The following is a 23824-nucleotide window of genomic DNA, read 5'->3' on the forward strand; positions in this document are numbered from 1 at the left end:
CTCGGTTCCTGTCTATTACCCGTAGCCACGCCTTCCAGTAATGCAGCACGGGGAGAGAGAACGGAACAAAATGAAGGACTGCGCGGTAACCGAGGCACCTCAGTAGAGAACTAGATCGCAGGCTGCAGACAGTCACGCACGGGTATGTGTGGTACATGTTTATGTAACGTATGAGGTTGGATCTTAGGAGTGTCGTGTGCGGATTGTGTGTGAATCAGAGGAGTAGAGCTCAGGGCGGTGATGGTGCTGCAGCGGGGTGAAGCGAAACGAAGCGCAGCGCCTGATTTCCAGTGAGGTAGCAGGCCAGTGAGAAGGAGAATTGGGAAAGAGTGAGCTTCTGAACTTCTACACCGTCGCATTGTGTCGGTGCAGCAATCATCAATGTAGCGAATTTAAAAAAGAAAAAGCGAATCGAGCCTTTCTGGTGGTTTATAAATCCGATCCGGCTCGCGTTGGTGCCATGTCCGAACCCCGTCGGCGTGTCCCTTAGCCCGCGTCAACGAGCTGCACCGAGCACTTAACCATAATTAGCGATACATACTTTACTCAATCTGCATGCTGGATGAAATCGCGCTTTCTTTTACATCTTCAGACCTTTTTTGTTTCTTTAAAAAAACAACAAAAAAACCCGAACAACCAACATCAACATTGCCATGTGCTTAATCTGCTATCTCGTGTTAGCCGGTTAGCTTAGCGCGTGGCATACTGCGTGACTAACGTGCCCGCTAGTCAGCCTGCAAACGTCGTGTATACGTTACACTGTTTTCATGTTTATATCTGTTTATTTCTTAATAAAATGTTCTATTTATCTTAAGCAATCGTGTATTTATATTCACAATAATGATAGCTATGAATAAAAAGCTAACCAGAGCTGAGTGTTATGTAGCAGCACATGTTTCACTAGTGTGTGTGTGTGTGTGTGTTATCCCAAATAGGCATAAATACAAATTATTTAAAAAGGTTTTGACATAAGATGACGTAAAATATTAGGGTTTTTTTGGTATCTAGTTGTTTTCCTCGTTGTGTAGTATTGGAGGTAGACATGATTGAATGCTAGCAGAGCTACACACACACACACACACACACACACACACACACACGCGGTTCTGTCTCTACGTGGCCAAACTCGACCTTCAGCTACACAACGACTTAAAATTTTCTTTCTTTTATTCTTTCCAAGTTTTGCTCCAAATCTCATTTTAGAGATTGTATAAAGATCCCAGCTGTTCACGGCTGTGTTTTTTCCTCACACGTGCTCTTTATACAGTAACTATGGTGTCGGTAGTGGAGCTGACAAAAAAAAATCGATTTAAATCTGCATTACATCATTAATCTGAATTGAAAAATCTTTCATTTTCGTGTATTGGACTGTTTTAGGAGATAAAAAGCATTAAGGATTGACTATAGATATAAATGAAGGACATTGGTGATTAGATCTGGGCCATTTCATGAGAAGACAGAGATCCATCCATCCATCCATGTGCCTTTAGTTGTTTATTAAAGCACCAAGATCATACTACACAACTTCCCCTTCCTCTTTACGTGTTGTCGTCTTTGGGAAAGAAACACTTATTGAACACTCAGGTTTTATTTAGGGAAAACATTTAAAAACGAAGAGTGGGAGAGACATGTCATTCAGTAAAGGCTGTTTAGGATGAATGTCCCTGGATGTGTCTTCTCACACGGGTCATTAGTAAGTGGACTCGGAAAATGTGTAAACGAAGTAATTTGCCATTTTACAATAATAGCCACGCAACCATTGATATGTTGCGGTAGAATTATCGTTATGTCCAGCTCTTAGTCGTTTTGTAATCTACACACAGACTTGTCTTCTCTCTTTAGATTTGTAATCAGGTCAAATTGTGGTGTGAAGCTGCCCTACGAGCGCAAGCTCATTTCAAAGCTGATATCCATCCGTGTGCGATAGGAACACACTGGTGCACCCTCCATTGGTGCAAAAACTCAACTCGGTTGTCCATGATTTACATTGCCAAGTCATAAAGCAATTACAGGAGCGAAGACGTGAAAACATGGCTATGACAGTGAAAAGCGAAACCACTTCTTATGTGGCGTAGCATCATTTTCGTCGCTCATGTGGCGTAGCATCCTGTCTATAAGCTGTACTTTTGATCGTTTGGGTGTAATAGGAGAAGCAGCGACAGGCCCATTAGCTTAATTTTTTTCCAACAAATAAATGGATTCTTGGTGCATAAATTATTCACTGTTAACCATAACATTATTTTGAAATCCTTTAAAATGTAATAAATGCGTTTGAGGCGTGCAAGATTGAGGTTGAATTCCAGAAGCTGGTCGGGGTTTCCAAGAGAGCTAATTTGGCAGTGCTGTCTGGGTGAATGGGATGGCATATTCTCTCCACAATTTATAACAGTGGCATTAGAGATAGTGGGCATTTATGGGGTTGTGCATGCAATAGGTGGACAAAGTGCTTTTTTTCTGTGTGTGATGCTGGTCTGCGGTGGAAAGCTGGCTTTGAATGGCTCAGACGAGGAAGCACATAATGGTGGGTGTGAATTCGTGAAGACTAAAATAAGGGAGAAAATTGGAGGAAAGTACTTGGTACTTATGGAAAGTATTAGGGGTTATCCTTTACAGAGGAGTCGATTTAACGTTTAAAAGAAATTCCTGTAGTTTTAGCTCGGGTTCGCTTTTTTCTTATTTTAGTGTACGTGTATTATGCCAATATTTGCAATGATGGAAGCACCTTAACTCAAGGACTTGAATCTGCAGGCATACAGAATGTACAAATTCTTTTTGCACCCAAGTGCTCTTTATTGTTCAGCTATGTGATTATCTTTTCACTAGCTGAGTTTCCAGGGCCTATCATAGAAACTCTGGCACACAGCAGATATACACCACAGTCCATCTTGTAAATGTTTAATAAGTACGTCCTGATAAACTGGGAATTCCAAACTACAGCTGTTACAAACCTTTTCAAACACGAATGTCTTGAGGCTGATTACAAAGTTCTGGTTTATACCTCACATAGAAAGTGATCATGGGTAAGCAGGGCTCATGGAGGAAAATTGTACACCTCCCAGCATTTCATCAAGAAGTCCGTTCATGATAATGGTCTGTGCTTTTAAGGCAGTTGTTGGAGAGTTGAGCAGGCATGTTTTCGGTAGAACTACGTTTTGGTGCTGGCTGGTTTTACATGAATATGTGGATGTTCATCATTGCATGGCTGCAATAAACGATGTCAACATTCAAAAGTAATACAAACGCTTTTACTTGCTTAGCAGCGGAATGACTTCTATGCTTGTGGGTGTGTTTATAGTTCAAGTCATTAGTGTAGGTGTGTAAGTGCTACTTAATTTAAATGTCGATATATATATATATATATATATATATTATAATTTTTTAAACATTTTTCTGTTTAAGAATTTGCAGCATGCACGTAATTGTGTGTGTGTGTGTGTATGTGTATATATATATATATATATATATATATATATATATATATATATATATATATATATATATATATATATATATATATATAAATAAATCAGCATACTGGAACACAGAAATAGTATTATCCAAGTTATTAAAAACTTCATTTATTTAGCTGTTGTTTGTTGTACTTTTCGGCAAAAAGTAGTATGGAGCTGTCAGTAGAAAAAAGTTCAGATTCAAAATAGCGGGAAAAATCTGTTTTACATTATTTGTTTAATACGGACTGATGATTTTGTACCCCGTAGTCAAAAGTTGGCCAAAAATGTAAAAGCCAGTAAACAGAATGAACCTAAACTCAGTCGTTTGTGTGCTGTTGAGGTCTGTTTACCATTAAAGCATGAGGTTTTGTAATGTTCTGAAAAGGCAAGCGTGGTATACCTGTACTAAAAAAAAAATATTGTTATACATCATATTTCAAAGGTACGATATCATAATTTTGCTGAATTTATTTCCTACGCTGCTGTGCCCAAGTTCACCTCGTTGCTTCCCAAATTGCAGCGAAGCCGTTAAAAAATCTTTTCCTTTTTCTTCTTCAGAGTCAAAATGTATCCCTTGTTCCTGGCAGATTTTTTTGTTACATTTTGAGAAATTCTGATTTCATTTAAAAGATAAGATTTTAGTATTTTCATTGTATTATTTCAGTAATCCATATACTTTTTCCCCTCATATCAAAATGTAACATGTTCCTTGTAGTTTTTTTTTGTTACAGTTTTATACAAAGGTATTAAGATATGAATTCTATTTTTAAAATAATATTGTTTTTAATTCCTATATTTTGAGGCTGGCAATTAGTCACTTATGGTATCGGTTCCAATCACTCAAGGAATCATTTCGGCTCTTGTTCTGAATCAGCCTTTTACATTCAGATTTACCACTACCCCAAATAATCTGCTTTTATTGTTGACAAGATGAGAGTTATCCACCCAGAACTACTGTGTGTGCGTGCTTTGAGGGGGGACAAAAGAAGCAAGCACTGTTCAAAACAACATAATATGCAAAGGGTGGCACAGAAAAGTTTAGCTTGAAGCGGAACGTGGCAGATGAGCCATACAGTGAATATATGAAGCTGGGCTCAGCTGTACTATACCAAAAGCCACAGCAAGCCATGAACCCCCTAAAGTCATACATTTAAAATGTGTAAATTTTTGAAAAGAAGAGGCTGCTATTACAGTCAAGTAACGTGAAAAATACTGGGACATTGTGGTTATTTATTTCTGGCAAGTCTGCTGACAAACTGAAGAGAATTGAGTCTTAGTTGGTTGACACTGTAATATATTCAATTTCACTCGAGGTGGTGGTTAACAAAAAAATAACTAATTTGAAGCCATTTAGTGTAACCGTGCCAATAAAAAATGTATTGGAAGAATGTAATAATCCGAAAAGCCCCCAAACCAGTCAGCATTCTGTTCTCTCTGAACTCGAAGCAGATATTAAAATACTTTAAACGTCAGTGGTTTGTTTCCACTCACACAATTGCAGGCGGTCGGTCAAATTCCATTTATCTCTAAACAAATAAATCCATTACACACTGTTAAGATTGTTGTTTTAATGAACACATGGAATGAGGATTGATTTCTCTTGCAACAGGCGACTCGTACACCAGGAGCATTCAGCCTGAACGTGAACAGACTCGCCGGTGAAAAAGCCAATTAACCTGAATGGGGAAAGAAGCAGCATTGCATTAAAAAAAAACATCATTTGCTTCAAGCGGCGTATAATTTTTTTGTTCATGTCAAGTTCGCCAAGTAGCTTACACAAATTCACACGGTTTAGAAATGAGACAGAAAGTATGTCAATTTCATTTTTTTTTTTGTGGGGGGAAAGCATAGTGAGTCACATTTCGAGGAAATGCTGCCACAAATCAAACACAAATACTTTTGTAAACATGTCTCAGTCACATACAGCGTTTGAATTTTTGCAATCTACTTTAACTGTTGGAATTTGGTGCATTTCAAAAGTACTATAAACCAAGATATCGTTTTTCATATAAAATGTCTTGTGTGAGAATGTAAAAATAGCCTTTTTCTGTTCAAAGCTGTTGAAATGCATATGATCACAAAGTACATTAATTTATGAATCTTTGCAACCAGTAATTTAATCATGTGGCAGCTGGATAGTGCATAAAACCATACGGATATGGCTCGGGATGTTCAGTTTCATGTCATTTGTAATTGGGGAAATAGGGTTTTGTGGAACCAGATTGGCTTGTTTCATTATTATAATAGCTGCTTGTATTTCCACACACAGCAAGTAGTTGTTGACCGAATGGTGCAGAAACGATCCACTGAGCAGGTCTGTGGCCATGGAAAGACCGGTTTGATTTGAAAGCAATGCTGTGGTAACTCAAATAGCCACTCTTTTCAACCATGTTGTGCAGAAAAGCACAAGTTATCAACCCTTGGGGCACCTCTGCTTTCTCTCCTGCCTGCAAAGAACAAGAATCGGCAGCTACACTGGAGACGGGTTTACCTAAACCGAGCTCCGTTTTCCGGTTTTCTATATAATGAAAAATATATATACTTCACTTCTATATACGCTACAACACCCTCCTGCGATCATAGTGGAAATTCAGCTTTCGCCAGTCAAATATCGAGGTCTCTCTCTCTCTCTCTTTTTTTTTTCTTCCCGGGTCCTGATTTGCACCCTGTTTGGATTTAAAGTGTTCTGGTTCAGCCTTGATTTGTATTTGAGCTCATCAGCTGAAGCCAAATGCTGACAAAGACAAGAAAATGGCACTGACTTGTGGTCGTGTGCAGCAAAACCATGCATCTGGAGGAGTATGTGAAGGTTAGGCTGTCCTTGTGCGCTTTGATGCATGTGCGGCCTGCTTGTGTGCGTCAGCAGCACAGCTGATGATGAGTAAGCCTGTGTTTTCTAGCACACTGCAGATCACCCCTCTGTCCCCACAAGACTTTCAACTTGTTCCGTGTCGTTCGAGAGGACTAACTAATATAAAGTGCTTTCGAAACACGCATAATGCAGAGAGAGTGAGTGCCGGCTGACAGTTTGCATGTAAAGCCTGATTTGATCCGATTTTTCTTATTAGTTTTATCAACTATGAGACGACTGTCTTCTATTCCTGATCGATAGCTATTGAAATATGCACCACCTGGGCGCTCTGACGTAATCTTATTGCGTTTATCTCATCACGTGCTGACCACACTTCCTGCGTGCTTTGTGCGACACCGATCCAAAACGTTTGATTTGTAGCACCTTTTCTTTTACTAACTATCTCGAACAAGTTAACTAGAACAATGGCAGTGATGCAACATCCAGAAACAAGGATAAATTAGTTATTCTCACTCGCCTTCCACTAAATTGGAAAATGCCTTAGGGCTGGTTTATACTATTGGAAGCTTTTGGTTTCATAAAGCAGAGGATTATGGGTAAACGTGGCATGCAGACACAATAGATTTCTAAAAAGCACAAGACACTCAGCCTCTGCGTTATCTATTCTTGATGTGAACGCTGACTGGTCGGCAGAGTCGTGCGTTTCTAAAATGTGCACATGGTATTCTGCAGGATGAATCAGATTTAGAATCATTTCGTTGAATATTGAAGATTGTTTTTGTTTTTTTATCAAGCTTATTTTTCTTTCTCAATATTTTAGCTCGATACTACTGCCCTTGATTTGTTTTGTTTGGCTGTGGCTCCTGTCCGTCGCTGTGCTTTCACAAAGATAAAACAATAAAATGATGTATACATGCAGATATCGTGACTTCTTAACCCTCAACGAATTACCGTTAGAGTGGTCAGGGCGACTCACGGCAGATCACACGCATCACATTAAACTCTATAACTAGGTTCATGTTAGTTCTGATTCAGCTCATTGCTATCGCGGAGGATACCCACTGGCGAAGGCATAGTCTGACTTTACCATTTGCATTTTATGAGCGTTGGAGTCGACTGCTGAACCCCAGAATTATCACCAAGGACACCACTTGCGTCAAACGGGAATGAGGTCATCCAAATTACAAGGCCCAGTCTTAATTATTAGTGATTAAATGAAAGGCATTAGAGGTATTTTATTAGTCATAAAATTGGAAATGAGAAATTAACCTGTGAGCGTGTGATCTTTCAGTGATGCGCGATGCCCATAGTGGACAAACTGAAGGAGGCCCTGAAGCCGGGCCGCAAGGACTCTGCCGACGAGGGAGACCTGAACAAGCTGCTCTCCTCCTCAGCCAAGAAGGTGCTGCTGCAGAAGATCGAGTTCGAGCCAGCTTCTAAAGGCTTCAGCTACCAGCTGGAGTCGCTCAAGACCAAGTATGTGATTCTGAACCCTAAAACCGATGGCGGCATGCAGAGATCGGCCGAGCCCATGCCAATCAAGAGGCAAGGTGAGATCACGCCCCGTTCACAGTTCACCGTTTAACATGATCAGTGTGTGCACTCCAGCTGTAACTTGGACCAGCAAAATTTAGTCAATTAAAACATATTTCCGTATACAGCAATATCCACCATGTATGCTCGTAGATCTTGAATATATACTGCCACCGTGTCCGGGAACTGCCGTCATACAGTATGCGCTTTTTGTTTCTATAAACAGCATGCTCTTGTGTGTTGGGTGTTTCCGCAGGCTCTGAAAGCCTCAGTGGAGGTCAAGGTGATGGCATCCCAGCACCTCAGAAGCTGCTCTTTCCAGGGAACAAACTCTCCATGAAATGGGAACGAGTGTACCGGGTAGGAGCGGGCCTCCACAACCTGGGCAACACATGCTTTCTGAACTCCACCGTGCAGTGTCTCACATACACACCACCACTCGCCAACTACCTGCTGTCCAAAGAACACAGCCGCTCCTGTAAGTACAGGACAATACAAAGCCATTCATTTTATTGGGTGCGATGAACCCAATCTGTACATCTGTAAATTGGAGGTTTATATTAAAGTGATTTGTATATGTATGTGCCTAGCAACAATCCGATTATCAAAGTAATTTGTTCTACATAATGGATTGGACATGCACGCTAGATAGATAGATACAATAATAAACTGACCACATAGTTTTATAGACTTATTATTTATTTTTTTTATTCTATTCGTTACTGATGCGTCTTGTGGTTGATTTGGGCATGATTCTATTTACTCTGCAATATATATATATATAAAAAAAACAAGAATTCTAATTGTTGTCTAGGTGTTTATCTTTTTCTTTATTTCTTCACCAGGTCACCAGACAGGTTTCTGCATGATCTGCATCATGCAGAATCATATCATCCAAGCCTTCGCCAACACCGGCAACGCCATCAAGCCTGTATCATTTATCCGTGACTTGAAAAGTAAGACGTGTGACAGGGGCATGAGCTGTAAGCTGATGTTGCACTTGGGTTGCAAAAAAACCCAAACATGATTCACCTTAGTGACTCAGCTGTATCAAGAACGTGTGTGCACTTGCACGCAGAAGTCGGACAGTTCTCACTGACTAAGGGTTTAGTCATTAGCTTGAGCTCCTTTCTGAGATATTACGGTTTGGTGAGAAAGTCTGGATTGTTCCGGCTCTCTTTCACTCTCGCTCAGAGCATTGACTAATGTTATGCAAGAATCTTTCTCCTTTAAAAGCCTTTAATTCAATTCAGTTTTATTTGTATAGCGCTTTTACTAATGGACATTCTCATGCAGCTTTAAAGAGATAAATGCTTTGGTAATATTTAATTTTTTTTTTTAAAGCCATTGAGCCTTTTATTTTTTTATTGCTATTTCGTGAACCCGATTGTTTATTTGTGCAATGTGCATTTTCTTGAAGAAATTGCTCGTCACTTCCGGTTTGGCAGCCAGGAGGACGCCCATGAGTTTTTGCGCTACACCATCGATGCCATGCAGAAAGCCTGCCTTAACGGTTACCCAAAGTAAGATCCACACCAATCAATGTCCTCTCACTTGATCCTACCATTAAAAAAAAAATAAAAAAATCAAATCAGTTCATTTGTTCATGCACAGCAGTGAACTTGGTGTTCGTTGCTTGTCAGGTTGGACAGGCAGACGCAGGCCACCACACTGGTTCACCAGATCTTTGGGGGTTACCTGAGGTCAAGAGGTAAAACCTGACCAACCACACTCACAATTATTTCCAGTGTGATCATAAGGCGATGCTGATAAATATAGTGGAGTAGCATCTGATCCGTTCGAAGTGCATTGGAAGTAAACAACGAACGTCGCGTAATCATATCCATTCAACGATGAACCAGTTTAAGATCCTTTCTATTCAAAAGTCCCCATCTGTGGAATTATTTTAATATATGATTCTGTAAAGGCTCATCTTTACATCTCGATGTCCTCAAAATTATAGTCTGTATTTTCTCAGGTGCTTAACGATCATATAATAAATCCATTGTGTTTGAACTGTAATTAATATGATTATAGAGGAAATCTGCCTTTAATGCTTCATGCTGCCTAAAAGTGTAATGTGACAAAACACTCTTATCCCCACCCTGTTCAATTGACTAATTGTGTTGTGAAATATTGCTTCCCCCGAGTGGAACTCTCACTAGAAGCGGAAAATTCCTGTTTTTACCGGTAACAGGACTGCCTGATTGGCATCCGCATGCTGGAAGACAAGACTCATGCAAACATTAACACTGTGAATCATGTTGACTTTTAAAACTCAGTTTCATTCCGAAAGTACTTTCAAATTATTGTGTTAATACAAAAACCTGAGGTCAGGATAACTTTTTTAAAAATATTTTTTGCTATACTTATAATTTCTATACAATACTTAAATAGTCACAGATATTTAAGACCGCTCAGCTTTATCGTATCTGAATTCTGAGCTTTTGTTACAGCGAGTCCAAAACAGAAGTCTGCCTAAATGTAAACAAAATCCATAAAATACCATTACACTAAAAGTAATTAAAGATAAGGTATGCGAAAGATGCATGTGTGTGCTCGGTATGAATTATTTGTACATTATGATTTCTCGTACTGGTCACGCAGATATTATGACGTCTATTTGACTTGTGAATCTGCAAACTTGAGCCAATAGACAAGCAGAAGCGGGACAGTGGTCTCGACGCACCACAACTTTCTTATGAATGTAACTATTTTAAATATCAGTTCAGTCTGTATATGTTTCGCATTTATATATCAAGGTGTCCGATCCACTAGCATGCACCAGCATGGAGTTAAATTGCACTGTTGGCACACACACACTCTATATATATATATATATATATATATATATATATATATATATATATATATATATATATATATATATATATATATATATATATATATATATATATAATTTATTTACTTGGGGATATTTACATTTGTAATTTTTCCGAATGTGTATACATAAAATGTAAAATTAAACAGGGACGTGTGATTGAATTGTTCAGATGCATGCATTTGAAGCTGCACTGGCGCAGAATGTGTTAAAGCGTTGTTAATTTTTCCTTCATGAGGAAACCAGATTTTAATCCTAGCTGTATCCAATGTTCTAGTGTGGTAATTGCATGCAATCTTACCGCCGTATATTTTATTAAATACTTCAAAACGATGAATTAATGAATGCGTTTTTTTTTCTTTCTTTTTCTCCCCCTCCCATTTTCCCTTTATCTCTATCATTCGATCTTTTTAGTGAAGTGTTCCATTTGTAAAAGTGTATCAGACACCTATGACCCATACCTGGACATAGCTGTTGAGATTCGGGTGAGTTCCCTGTACATGTGCGTTTGTACGTGTGTAATAATGTGGTTATGAATTCTGGTTCGAAGCTCAATTCAAATTTTCTTTGTGCGTCTTTTCACCATCAGCAAGCAGCCAATATCGTTCGTGCGCTGGAGCTGTTTGTGAAGCCGGATGTTTTGAGTGGTGAGAACGCCTACATGTGTGCCAAGTAAGTCGTCTGTTCCGAATATTTTATATGTATTTTTTTTCTTAATATGTTTTAAAAAGAAATTCCTTTCTAAATTGGCATTTGGTGATTTTCTAGGTGTAAGAAGAAAGTGCCGGCAACAAAACGGTTCACAGTTCATCGGACATCAAACGTACTCACGCTTTCCCTCAAGCGCTTCGCCAACTTCAGCGGAGGAAAGATTACCAAGGTAAACAGCATTCTCTGAACAGATTTCGTTGGTCGTGTCTGTGGATTGCGATTTTAACCGATCATTTTCACCCCTCAGGATGTCGGTTACCCAGAGTTCCTGAACATTCGTCCATACATGTCTCAAAACTCAGGAGACCCTGTGATGTATGGGCTTTATGCAGTCCTGGTGCACTCTGGGTACAGCTGTCATGCTGGTCACTATTATTGTTATGTAAAGGTGAGTGTCTTATGGATTTGTAAATACATAAGCTGCAGTCTTTTCTCAGCTCTACTGAAAGCCAATTTACTAGCTTTTAAATCAAGTCATCATATGAATCATTTTGTGAGATGTACATTATTTGAGCAAATGTTTGTAGCTTTTTGAACATCTCATTCCACATTTAGTGCCTTTTTACTGTAGGAATAAACTCCTACTCATCTGGGAAGATTCAGCCACAAAGGTGTTAGTAATGTCAGGTACTCATTTAGGGTGAGGAGTCATGCTGATGAGTTACCTATGTAACCCAATTATCATGCTGAAACAGGGTTGGGTTTCCAAGTTTAAGTGAAGGGAAAAACGTTATTCTGCCACAGGCAAAGGCCCTATACAATCGTGTGCTTCCAACTGTGGGAACAGTTTGGTGTGCCAATACTTTTGTGTATATGTGTCTTTTCAGGCGAGTAATAGGTCACCATTCTTTGTCTTTTCTGTCACTATCTATCATACTTTCGAAGTCATTTTGACTAACCTTCATCTTCCATTCATTTTCCATAGGCCAGCAACGGGCAGTGGTACCAGATGAACGATTCAATGGTACATTCCAGTAACATCAAGGTTGTGCTTAATCAGCAGGCTTACGTCCTCTTTTACTTGAGGTAAAACAACAAAACGGAATAAAGTTCATCTTCGATTATGTGCTGACTGTAGAAGCGATGTTTAACCAAGAATCCCTGTGCTTTAGGATTCCTGAAAAGAAGAACACAGACAGTTTAAGTTTAAAGCAGAACTTGCTGCATTCTGGAAGGAGTAACATGACCCCTGAGCAGCTGAAGAAAATCCCACTCAATGGGCCTTTGTCCTCTCCACAGATCACCAAGGTACACAATCATCATGACCAGTAGGATATCGCACTATACAGTATGTAATATATAAGACCATATTACCTCCTTACCAACTCTACCCACTGTTGTATGGCGTAAAGACATTGGCATTGATTAAAAGGCAGGAGGTGGAATCAGCAGCAGCTTTCTTATCAATTCCTGGTCAAATGAATTTAGATTTTCTTCCGTCTGCTGTCTGCAGAAGGTGGACACCGCTCAGCTGAGGAAGATCCAGTCTGTGGACGGAGGACTGGGTATCCCAGTCTCCCGAAACGGCTCGGGCATCCAGTCACCCAAACTGGCTAACGGTACACCAAGAGTCCCAGGTGGCCCATCGCTCATTGAAGAGCCCATCAAGAAGCTGAAAAAGCCTCCTGCTCAGCCACAAAGCCGCACTAACCTTTCTCCCCCGTCCAATGGGGTCACTAAGTCTGACCAGGAAAAAGGGAGCAGCGGCGAGGGGCGGAGCCTGGCAGTGTCTACCTCACTCAAGTCCCTCGCGTCAGAGTCCTCGTCAGCGGACACTTCATCCGAGTCCAAGGTATTTTCATCTCTTTCTTGCTCCAAGTTCAAGATGTTAGGATTAAAACTGATTGCTTTGGCTTGCATTTTGCTGTTTGTACTTTGTGATATTGTGGCTTACGCATACCCACTGACTTGTTTTGATGGTTTCTGGAGCTGCATGGTTTGACTTTGTCATCAATGCAGTTCCCAGTTCCTCATTATTGGCAAGCAGATTATGATTCTGGGCGATTTCTTTTTAAATTTGTAGTAGGCTCAACTAATAAACTGCCGACTGGCAATTTTTTTCTTCTTTCTATACAGTAAAACCCCGTTGTACGAGCAACCTATAGTACGAGCAAACGGAGATACCTTGCTTTTTACCCTATTTCACGAGCAAATTTTGAAGGCACGAGCAAACCCACGCTGCCGGTTCCCCGCTTTCGGCGGAGGGTCGCATCAGTCTCTTAGTTGATGACGTATCACTCGGTCGCTCTCGTTGTTCAGTGCAGCAAAAACTTTACTTTTTTTAGTTTTATATTTTTATTTCACTAGAAATCTTGAAAAATGTCTCCCAAGAAAATCAGTGATGGTGCTGTGAAAACGAAAGTAAATAGAATTACCATGGAAACCGAGGAGGTTATGAGCGTGGTGTGTGTTTCACACTCGCAATCAACCACTATCACATGAGTAAGTGTTAAATAATTTTTACATTACGGTCATTTGCGGTTTATTTGTTTGTTAAAATAGGCTACAAATACTTTTTAAGTGCAGAAATAAGCGATCGAATGAGATCTCGGAACGGATTAAATCACTTTTACATTAATTACTATGGGGTAAATCAGTTCAAACGTACGAGCAAATGCACCTACGAGCAATTTTCGAGAACGAATTATGCTCGTACAACCGGGTTTTACTGTGTTTTATTGCCCATCACAAAAAACTGACTTTAATTTGATAGTTTGTTGTTGCTGGGGTTTTTTTTTTTTTTTTTTACTTAGTTCTGTGTTAAAACTCGTTTCTGAATTCTGCCACCTGCTGCATGACAAACATGAACCAAGGACATCTGGCGATCAGTAGGAGCTTTGTTTACTAGATGTATTAATTGGCTCGCACGGCGGCTAGACAATCGGGAATATGAACACAGCACACAGCGCGTTACATTTAAAGAGCCGTTAAGTGAAAACGATGATGCCAGCATGACTCCAGATTCACTTGCGAGGAGAGAACGCCACAACTCGAAGCTGAAAGATGTGCAGCTGTTCTTGTCAAAGGTGCAAACATGATATTTTTAACCAGGAGAGAATAAAACTGCAGGTACATGGGATCCTAAAAAACTGGGGAGAACAGGTTTTTTGTTGTTGTTTGTTTTTTTTTGTTGTTTTTTTTTATATAATTTGTGTTCATTTAAATAAGCTTTTGGAATACCTATTATTTCGTTTTCATTTCACCTTAAATGTTTCTTTAATATATGCTAATTTCACATATTGCGATGTGGTTTGCAGTAGGAAAGGTTTTTGAATTGTATTATCATAGGGGCATGTTGCTGTGGCAGCTGTGATCTCTAATTGGCAACAGCACAGCATTTATTCATTTATATATTTATTTACCCAAACTTTACTCCTCAAGTCTGATCGTCAGGATTCGATTGGCACCAGAAGTGCTCCCGCGGGAGACATGGCCACTGCCGCCAAGAGCATCGTAAACAGAACATCGTCTCCGGCTAAAAGCGCAGAGCGGCTCGCTGCTGAGGATCAGAAGTCGTCCAAGCTGAAACCTCCCGCCCTCAGCAATATTGCATCCGAACAAACCAGCACCATGTCGCCCCCTCCTGCCAAGAGACTGGCACTGTCTGCCAAGAAGGTGAATTCCAGTTCTCATTTCTCTCCCACAGTTAGATGTTTGGAATAGTTGGGGAATTGGCCCCGGCTAAACGATGTGGTCTGATAAATGATTAATGGCCAAAACTTATACAGTATGGAGGCACGTATTCCTGTTATCAAGCCTGGTGAATTTTGGTATCTTAGTAGCGTTTTTCTCTTTTGATAAATCCATATAATACATCTAGCAGTTTTTTATAAACAATCAGAGATATGCCAGCATGCGTGTACTTAGCTAATACTATCAAAATCCAATTTAAGCATTTCGAATAAAACACAAATGTGTACGTTTCTTCTATAGAGACGTATAGTTTTTTTTTTTTTTTTTTTTTCTTCGCTAGAATAAAATCTTGACTGAATATCTACACATCGTTAGCATGAGGCATTACAAAAGCATTTTGTAAAGCAGTTCAATGCTGCCAGAGAGTAATACTTAGTCCACCGGGGCTCCCCAGAACCAATGGATTAATTTCCGTCGATCTTAAAAAGATAAGCAAAAACATATTCACAAAAACATTATGCAGCAGTTGGGAAAAACCAGCACAAAAGTGTAAGGGTGAACAAATGCGAGTAATTCATAAATAAAGAATTTCATTTATGTAGATTGGGAGTCGTATGGTGACGGTGTTTCAGATCACACTATATCCTAGGATGTGTTCTGTATTTGTATTTGTTTTGTGCCTGCTGCCTGCCCCTTCATTTTTTTCCAGCATATATTTGTGACCGAGTTTTTCTGTTTGGTTGCGTTGCTGTGCAGCAGTAAATCTCTAAGTGTCTTCTCTTGTGTTGATACTCGTTGTCCAAGGTTGGCACTACTGTCCATTTTAGAATTTTGTTGTCTTCCTTTGATTTCAGATTCTTTCTTTCTAACCATTTGTAATTCTTCTCTGCCATCGCTCCCTCTTTTCAATCCCCCCCTCCCCCTTTCCAATTTTTGTTTGTGTTTTGCTTCTGATTTTTCGTCCATGGTTTTTTATACCTTTTATCTTCGTCACATTTGTTTGGCTATGGTTCATTTTTTTTTATTTATTTTCTTTAATTTGTTTCTTTTTTTTCCACCACCAAGTTTTTATTTATGTCAATAACTGCAGGCCAGTCCCAGTCCCAGCCCCAGCCGGAGCCCGAGCAGCAGCAGCAGCAACAACAACAGCAGCAGTCGCAGCACTGAGGCTCCGTCCTCTTCATTGCATCATCAGTCCCGTGACCCTTCGCATTCAGCTCTACTTCACCCTCTGACCCCCACCTTACCTTCCCAAAACCACAGGTATTATTATTTTGCCGTTTATATTCATCTACGCTACTTCATCATTCAGTGGTGTTTGGAGGAAGTGTATACAGCTGTGTGTTGTGCTGGATTCTATAGCATATTTACTGCTATTTATTGGAAATAGGCCACTGCATTTCATTGGCTGCGTACATGTACGTTGCACAATGACAAAGTTAAATCTGATCTAATATTTGAATTTGCGGTTTTGATGAAGGTGGTGCATTTTCTCCCCGTGTTATTGCACAATTAGAATTTTTTTTTGTCTTCTCCCAGGATTCCATTCCACTCTGCCACGCAGCCTCAGCATGTACCTCATCTCTTTAAAAATGCAAGTTTGCTTAAGGAGCCTTCCTCCTCCTCCTTTTCCTCCTCCTGCTCCCCCTTGACAAATCCCACACTTTCTTTACCTGTCAGCAAGCTTCTGTCCTGCCCTGCCAGCAAATGCGGACCAACCCAGAGCCAGAAAACCACAGAATCGGCTACAGGACTTGCCGATGGATTCCCCAGTCCATCCTTAAAGAAGAAGAAAAAGAAGCGGCGCCTTTCGGAAATGGAAAAGCCCACTGCTGAGCTTCCTGCCAAAACGCAGCAGTTCGTACCAGAGCTCACCGCTGAAACGAAAAAGGTAAAAAAGCGCAAGAAAAGGAAACGAGAGGAGGAGACCCAGAGCGCAACAGTTAAAAAAGAAGGCGTGCGGTCCCACCTGGAGCCATCAGGTCCGGATGAAGACTGGAGCCTCGGAGAGACGTGGAGAATAAACGCAGAGGGAAGTTCAAAAAGGCCAAAACAGCAAGTGACGCCAGAGCTGAAACCACCTCAACCCCAAGAACAAATTCAGCCAGTGTTGTGTAAGACTCCGGAAAGCCATCCTGACCACACTGTTAAAAAGAAGAAGAAGAAGAAAAAGCACAAAGAAAAGCTGGACATAAGCATCAAGCATGAGGTGTCTGAAAGGTTCGTGGTTTTCCAGTTTCACCACAGTAATTCCCATTTATTTCTCTAACCAGCAGATTTTCAACGCTTTCTTTCTCCTCTCCCCTTTATAGAAAGACTGAGATGACTCACCTACACACAGAGGCACTGGATGTGATTGTCTCAAAGAAAAAAGCCAAGAAGAGCAAAAGAGAAGCACACCAGAGAGCGGCTGAGGATGCTAATGGAGACAATGCTGGAGATGAACCACTCAGTCAGACCGACCATGCGGTGCTGGAGAAGACCTGCAAGCCCAGCACAGGTACCGATAATATAGCATCAGTATTGCTAAGAACCCCATGAATCGTTACAGCCCCAGTGATGACCATTTCCTGTAAAGTGCGAAACATGCAGTCTACATGAGTTTTGGTCGTGATGAGTCACATTGGGGGAGGAAATATAAACTAATTACTGATTTTATCTTATTATGATCTTATCTTATTGTCCTCTAGCCAAACACACAATAAACATTATAATTGATCACTAATTAATGGCACCAAGTAACTTCCCGAAGGTGCTGTTGTCCTGTTTCGTTAGCTCATACAGACAGCTACAGGCCTGCATTGTGCAACGCGGTGAAAAAAATATTTGTCAAAGAAATCTGGTTTGAACAGCAGCATATTTCTTCTGAGAAATGTGCCACCGACCAATTTGGTAAATTTGTCAAGTTTATTTGAATAGCGCCTTTCACAACAGACATTGTCTCAAAGCAGCTTCACCGAAATTTGTGTTTACCCAAAGGAACATTGGCGAAATAATTAAATATTCGAAGGTGCTTTAAAAGCAATCATGATTGAACATTAAGCCCCTGTATACTGGGGCAACTTACAAATAGCATGTCTGTTTGCTTTAATAGTACTAAGATGAACAATGGTCCTGTGAAGGCTGGCAAATGTTAGCAAGAGGTTTTTGTTTGTATATTATCATAAAGCACTAAAGTGGTAAACATTTTCTATTGTGTCGTATGAGTTGGGCACTGGGGGAGTGGTGGCTTCAGCGGTTAAGGCGCTGGGTTGCCGATCGGAAGGTCTGGGGTTCAAGCCCCGGTATCGCCAAGCTGCCACTCTTGGGCCCTTGAGCAAGGCCCTTAACCCTCTATGCTCCGGGGGTCCCTTACGAGGGAAATATCAAGGTCCGTGACGTCGGAGTGACGTGGGGCCGCCTTCCCGTGGGCTCACCACCTGCAGGAGGGACTGTAAGGGACGGTGCTGTGAGGATTGAGCAGCAGTCGAGGGCGGGGGCCTGCTTAGACTGCTGCCCCCGCGACCATTTATTATAAATTATTGTTATTTATTTGTTACCATTCATAGTATTGACAGACAGGCAGCGGTCAATTATTATTAGCAACGGGTCTGTTAAACGAAAATAATCGACCGCTGAACGTTTGGAAGCCCATTCAAGTGAATGGAAGGTTCTAATCTACAGCATTAAGAAAAACCGTGTAATAAAGAATATTATATTGTAATTATTATTATTTTCGGGATCCACGGGGAATGTTTCAAAGATCAACCAGTCGATCCACTGGAGACCACTGATCTAAGGCAATGAAATCCACAATTTTTTGTGTTATGCCTTTTGCCTTGGCACCATCACTGGAAAACTTTCCTGCCTTTTCAAAAACGTCCTCTACAGACGGAGTGCGCATGCTCGGATTTACTTTACTTTTCTGCGCCGCGTTCTTCTCATATTTAGAATGGCAATCGGGATGTTTGGATTTCAGGTGATAAATTAAACCCGACTTGGAGAAACTCTTTGCAGATACACCCCCTCTTGAAATTTCAGCATTGCATGTTTTGCAAATCGCTTTCCGCACACCGCAGACATGTTGCTCTTATCCAGATAACCGTGTGCTGCTGCGCTTTTTTATTGCGTCATTACAATTGTGTTTCTGCCGTGTTGTTTCGGTGATATAGGTATTTTGGGCGAAAATTTTCGGTGCATCCCTGTAATTTATGATTGGCCTCACACGGGCCAGACAGGGACGTACAAAGGGCCGGATGTGGCCCGCGGGCCGTAGTTTGAACAGGTCTGCTGTAATGAATTGTTTCGACATGCTAGTAATATCTAGTGAATGGTCTAAAAAAAAATTATTAATAATAATAATAATCTGGTTCATACATTTTGTGTGTTTGCCACACCTAATGCATATTTCATAGCCAGTGCTTTATTTTATGTTGGCATCTAACATGGAGAGGCGATTGTTATATTTAAACTGAGAATGTTAAATGAAGTATTAAGTGTATTAAGTGTGCATCTCTTGAATAGTTACTTTTGTATTTGGTAGTAATCCAACGCTACATGTTCCTGTTCTCTTGCTCCAGCTGCAGTGGTGGTGTGGGACAGCCATGTACAGGACGGTTATAAGCGCAGTAGGGACACTGCTGTTTCAGAGCAGGAGTCCGGGAAAGCGTCTCGTCCTTCTTCTGCAGCCTGGGACGGCAAGAAGAGCTCAAGTGTTGTCGAGGAACTGCTCAAGAACGCCGCCGATAAAGCGTACGGAACCGAAGGTGAGGTCAACACTCAGCCATGTTAAGTGCACGGGTTGTTTTTGTAGAACATCTTACTTGCTATACAGGTTCCAGAAATGTGATTGGAACTTGCATGAGGTAATCAGAAATTGAAAACCTCTTACTTCTGGCATTAATATGCTATTCACCTCAGTGCACTCTACTCGTTTAGAACCATGAACAAAATGTCAACTCAACCGTCGATCAGAAATATTAAATAACATTAAGTTCCCGATCGCAATGAAGCAACGAATTCCACTCAGCTTGTTAGCTACTATTAGATAGCATTAGGTAGATCGGTTCCTAGACTGTGGCAAGGAAAAACTCCTTAGATGAATGAGGAAGAAACCTTGAGAGGAACCAGTCTGAAAAGGGGAACCCATCCTCATTTGGGTGACATCAAGAGTCTGATTATAAATAATTAAACCAATACAAAACACCAGAGATTAAGAACCACCATGTCCTTTCTACAGTCTTAAACAGTCAGGAACCAGGAGCTCCTGAGCAACTCATAGAATAGTTCAACATTTTAGATCATCATAGATCCAACACCAACTCCTCCCTGCCAGAGCCTTTAAAAATTCGAAGATAAAGTCTTTAAATTATAAAAATGTAAAAATATTTTTTTTTTTGTTATATATTATATATTATAAATGCTGTGCTAAGTGTGTGGTAGATGCCCATCCTCACTCATAAACTGGAGGAGGGAAAAAAAAAATTTGTATATTGATGTATTAAAACAGGAATGTTTAAAAATAATGCAAAATCTTCAGCGCAAGGATGAGTTTTTACCGTAAATCCAAGAAACATAGCTGCGTTGTGTAGCACTGCCCTTACAGCTGCACAGCTTTTTACACACGTTGCTGTTTTTTAGTCTTCGGTTGGGATGGAGAGCGCTCGGTCATCAGTAGAGATGCCATGCAGGATGCACGTGATGCCAAACACGACACAGTAATTGACGAATGGGATGAAGAGTTTGACAGTGGAAAGGTGAGGTTTTTACCCGTAGTTTATCTACAGACAGCTTGATCAGTCGTGGGGTTTTGAAAGTGACAACCTATTTTAATACGTTTCAATAGGTAAAGAAGATAAAGAAGTTTAAAAAAGAGAGGAGAAGAAGTTATAACGTCTTCCAGAAGATCCAGGATCGGCGCAGCATGTGGTCCGTCACACCGGGAGGAAGAAGGAACAGTTTGAGCCATCGCTACTGACAAACTTGAGTGAGTGTTGTGGAGTCCAGACCTGGCCTAGCAAGCCTGCGTTTCACTCAGTGTTTGTTACCGGGCCGCAAAACTTAATGTATTTCGGAGCAAATGAATCAAATCCCCAAATCTGTCTCTTTTTGTGAAAGTGTTTATTTATTTTTAGCTACACTATATTGCCAAAAGTATTGGGCCACCTGGTCATAAGTATGGTATGTGATTTTTGAGCTTTGCATTTCGCATTTAGTCCTAATTTGCTCTTATAATTCCCTCCCCTCTTCTGGGAAGCTCTTCCACTATATGTTTTTTATAGTGTGCTTATGGATATTTGTGCTCATCATGCGTGTTTTACATTTAACATTTTATTTCGTAAAGATATGTTCAATTCCAGCATACTTCAACAAATTGGCTTTATTACTTCCATCCTTCAATTATTCACTCCCTCGATATGTGGAGTTGTCTGGATTTTCCCTTTTTTAGAGAAATTCTTGAAGCAAACCCAAAAGAATCGATATTGTGAGACTGCCGTAAAACCAGAAGTAATCGCGAATTCGCACATGCGCAAAACAACGCACTACAAATTGTATTTCCCGTACGGAGAACTGCGCTAACTAGTTTCTTTCTATTTTTATTGATTTATTTATTATTATTATTATTATTATCATCATCTCACTGGTTTCTTATTCTTAAGGTTACATATGAAATTGATTATCATTTGCACCTGCTTTCTGATTTATTAGTACAAACTTTGTTTTGAAATGTTACTCCGAACTTTTCGAGCCACTCGCGGCTTTTCGAGACTTCTCGCGAACTGTCAAATTTTCCGCCAGTTGAACAAAAGTAGCGAACGATCGAGGTCGCGAGTGTCAATGTCGCGAGTATTAAGGTCCCACTGTATTTCCCAATCAGGGCATATCTGAGAATAGAACATTTAAGGCTTTGATATATTTATAACCGGCTTTGTCTCTGTCTGTTACAGATTTGAGATAAGGATCCTGTTCAGAGTCAAACCGCCTCATTGGAAAAGAAAAAGCTGCGTGTTCTCTCTGCGAACGGTCCAGAAATGCACAAGGCTCATGTGGGAAGTGAATCAAGCTAAGAGACCAAAGCCATCTGCATGGGCTGCAGTCCAGTAAATTGGTTCTGGTTTTGAGCAGGGCGTGGCGTCAGGTTCAAACCGCCATAATAAACTGTTTTAGCCAAATATAACTGGAGTCCATGATGAAATGCTGTACTGTATCTTGCTGTGTCCAGGAAAGGAGGTAAATATTCCTTGGAAACTGATGGCGTGATGGTCAATGGTGCTGTTATTATTGGGGTATTGAAAATTGGGAATACACTACTGCCTATATTATTGACAAGAAAAACATTTTCTTAGAATGAATTTATCCTCCCATCTTACAAAATATTTATCAGATATGATATATTACGTAATCCCAATGGCCAGTTAAGTAAATCTGCCTCATGTTAGCATTCTAAGGCCAGCTTGTTTAATTTTTTTTTTATTATTATTGTTATAAAATTTGTCCCATCGAGTCCCCTCTGAATCCCGCTTGTTGCATCAAATATTGTTGAAACCGTGGTTGCCTCTTGTTTTATTTTAACCAATATCTATTACCTAGTGTAAAGAAAAATGACACGCTTGATGCACCGTTAATGTTTTACCCGTAGATGGAATGAATAATCTGTCCATGTATAACATAAAAGCCAGGCTGCTTTCATCTAAAAAAAAAAAACATATCCATCCATTTCATCGCTGAAGACGCTGTGTCAACAGTGCCCCTTCTCGAAGAAATCCGCATGGAAGGTTCTAGTGTGTTTCACATTTTACATGCCAATGTCACTGTTTCTACTCTCTATGCAAGTCAAGACAGGTCTTAAAAAAATGTTTCTTTCCATTCCTGTCCTACAGTATAAACATATCCCTTTCATCTCATTTTCACAGATCAATCGAAATCCAGAGTGAAATTTCTCTGGAATTGTACTATAATGCTTTAGAACAAAATAGATTTATTTTACTCCAGAGCCCTAGCCACAGATTAATAGCGAGTAAGATGTGAAGCTTTCTCGATTAGAACATTGTGTACAGTCCCACTTGTGCTCTTTGTGACTTCCTTAAACGTCCTTGTAGTCGAGAAATTAATTCCCCCAGATACTTCCATTTTAGAAAAAGGTTGCCTTGAATTAATAATAAAAAAGAAACTAATAGACGATCCTAAAAGAGATCTACTTTATCATTTAAGTGAGACGCATATTTATATGCGCATGTATTTCACAAGTGAAGCCTAATATATTAAAGGTTTTTTTTGGACTGTAACTGTAGAATTTTCTCAGCGGACAGACGTGGGAGTGCTGCTCAGAACCACCCGTCTGGAGGAACATAAGAACTGTGAGCACTGTTGAATGTGTTAGTGTTAGAAAATGTTACTTTGATCTTTTCAGTAGAGCCAATACTGAAGAATACACTGATCTTAAATTCATTATCATTTACACCACAGGTTCTGTACCTTTATGATGCCCTTTCAAGACTAAGAAGAAATGTTCAATATTGAGACTATATGAATATAAATATACAGGTGCAATAAAGTTGTGATTTTTATTTTAATTTTTTGTGAAGAAAAAAAAAAAACAAAGTTCCTTTGGCCTTGATTTTCAGGAAACTCATACTAATCTATTTGTGTAAAATATGACTGTTTGTTAACATTAGTTATTTTCTGTGTTTGGGCTTATATGCAGTGCATCCGGAATGTATTCACAGTGCTTCAGTTTTTCCAAATTTTGCTACGTTACAGCCTTATTCCAAAACGGATTCAATTCATTCTTTTGCTCAAGATTTTACAAACAATACCCCATACTGACGACGTGAAAGTAGTTTGTTTAAAATTTTGTTGACT

General features: G+C 40.0%; 1 protein-coding gene across 1 annotated transcript; it reads left to right on the top strand.

The window, feature by feature from the left end:
• Nucleotides 1–23535, top strand: usp36 (ubiquitin specific peptidase 36). The gene is made up of 21 exons (XM_083565781.1): nt 1–142; nt 7556–7814; nt 8054–8275; nt 8643–8753; nt 9218–9320; nt 9441–9508; nt 11054–11124; nt 11229–11311; nt 11408–11519; nt 11598–11738; nt 12276–12376; nt 12463–12598; nt 12804–13142; nt 14732–14965; nt 16074–16246; nt 16523–17203; nt 17296–17483; nt 19543–19728; nt 20603–20718; nt 20808–20948; nt 21910–23535. Exons 2-20 carry the CDS (start codon nt 7565–7567, stop codon nt 20937–20939), a joined length of 3447 nt encoding a protein of 1148 aa, XP_083421907.1. The 5' UTR covers nt 1–142; nt 7556–7564; the 3' UTR covers nt 20940–20948; nt 21910–23535.
• Nucleotides 23536–23824: the final 289 nt, after the last annotated feature.

This window comes from Silurus aristotelis, assembly GCF_946808225.1.
Source record: "Silurus aristotelis genome assembly, chromosome: 17".
Taxonomy (NCBI): Eukaryota; Metazoa; Chordata; class Actinopteri; order Siluriformes; family Siluridae; genus Silurus; species Silurus aristotelis.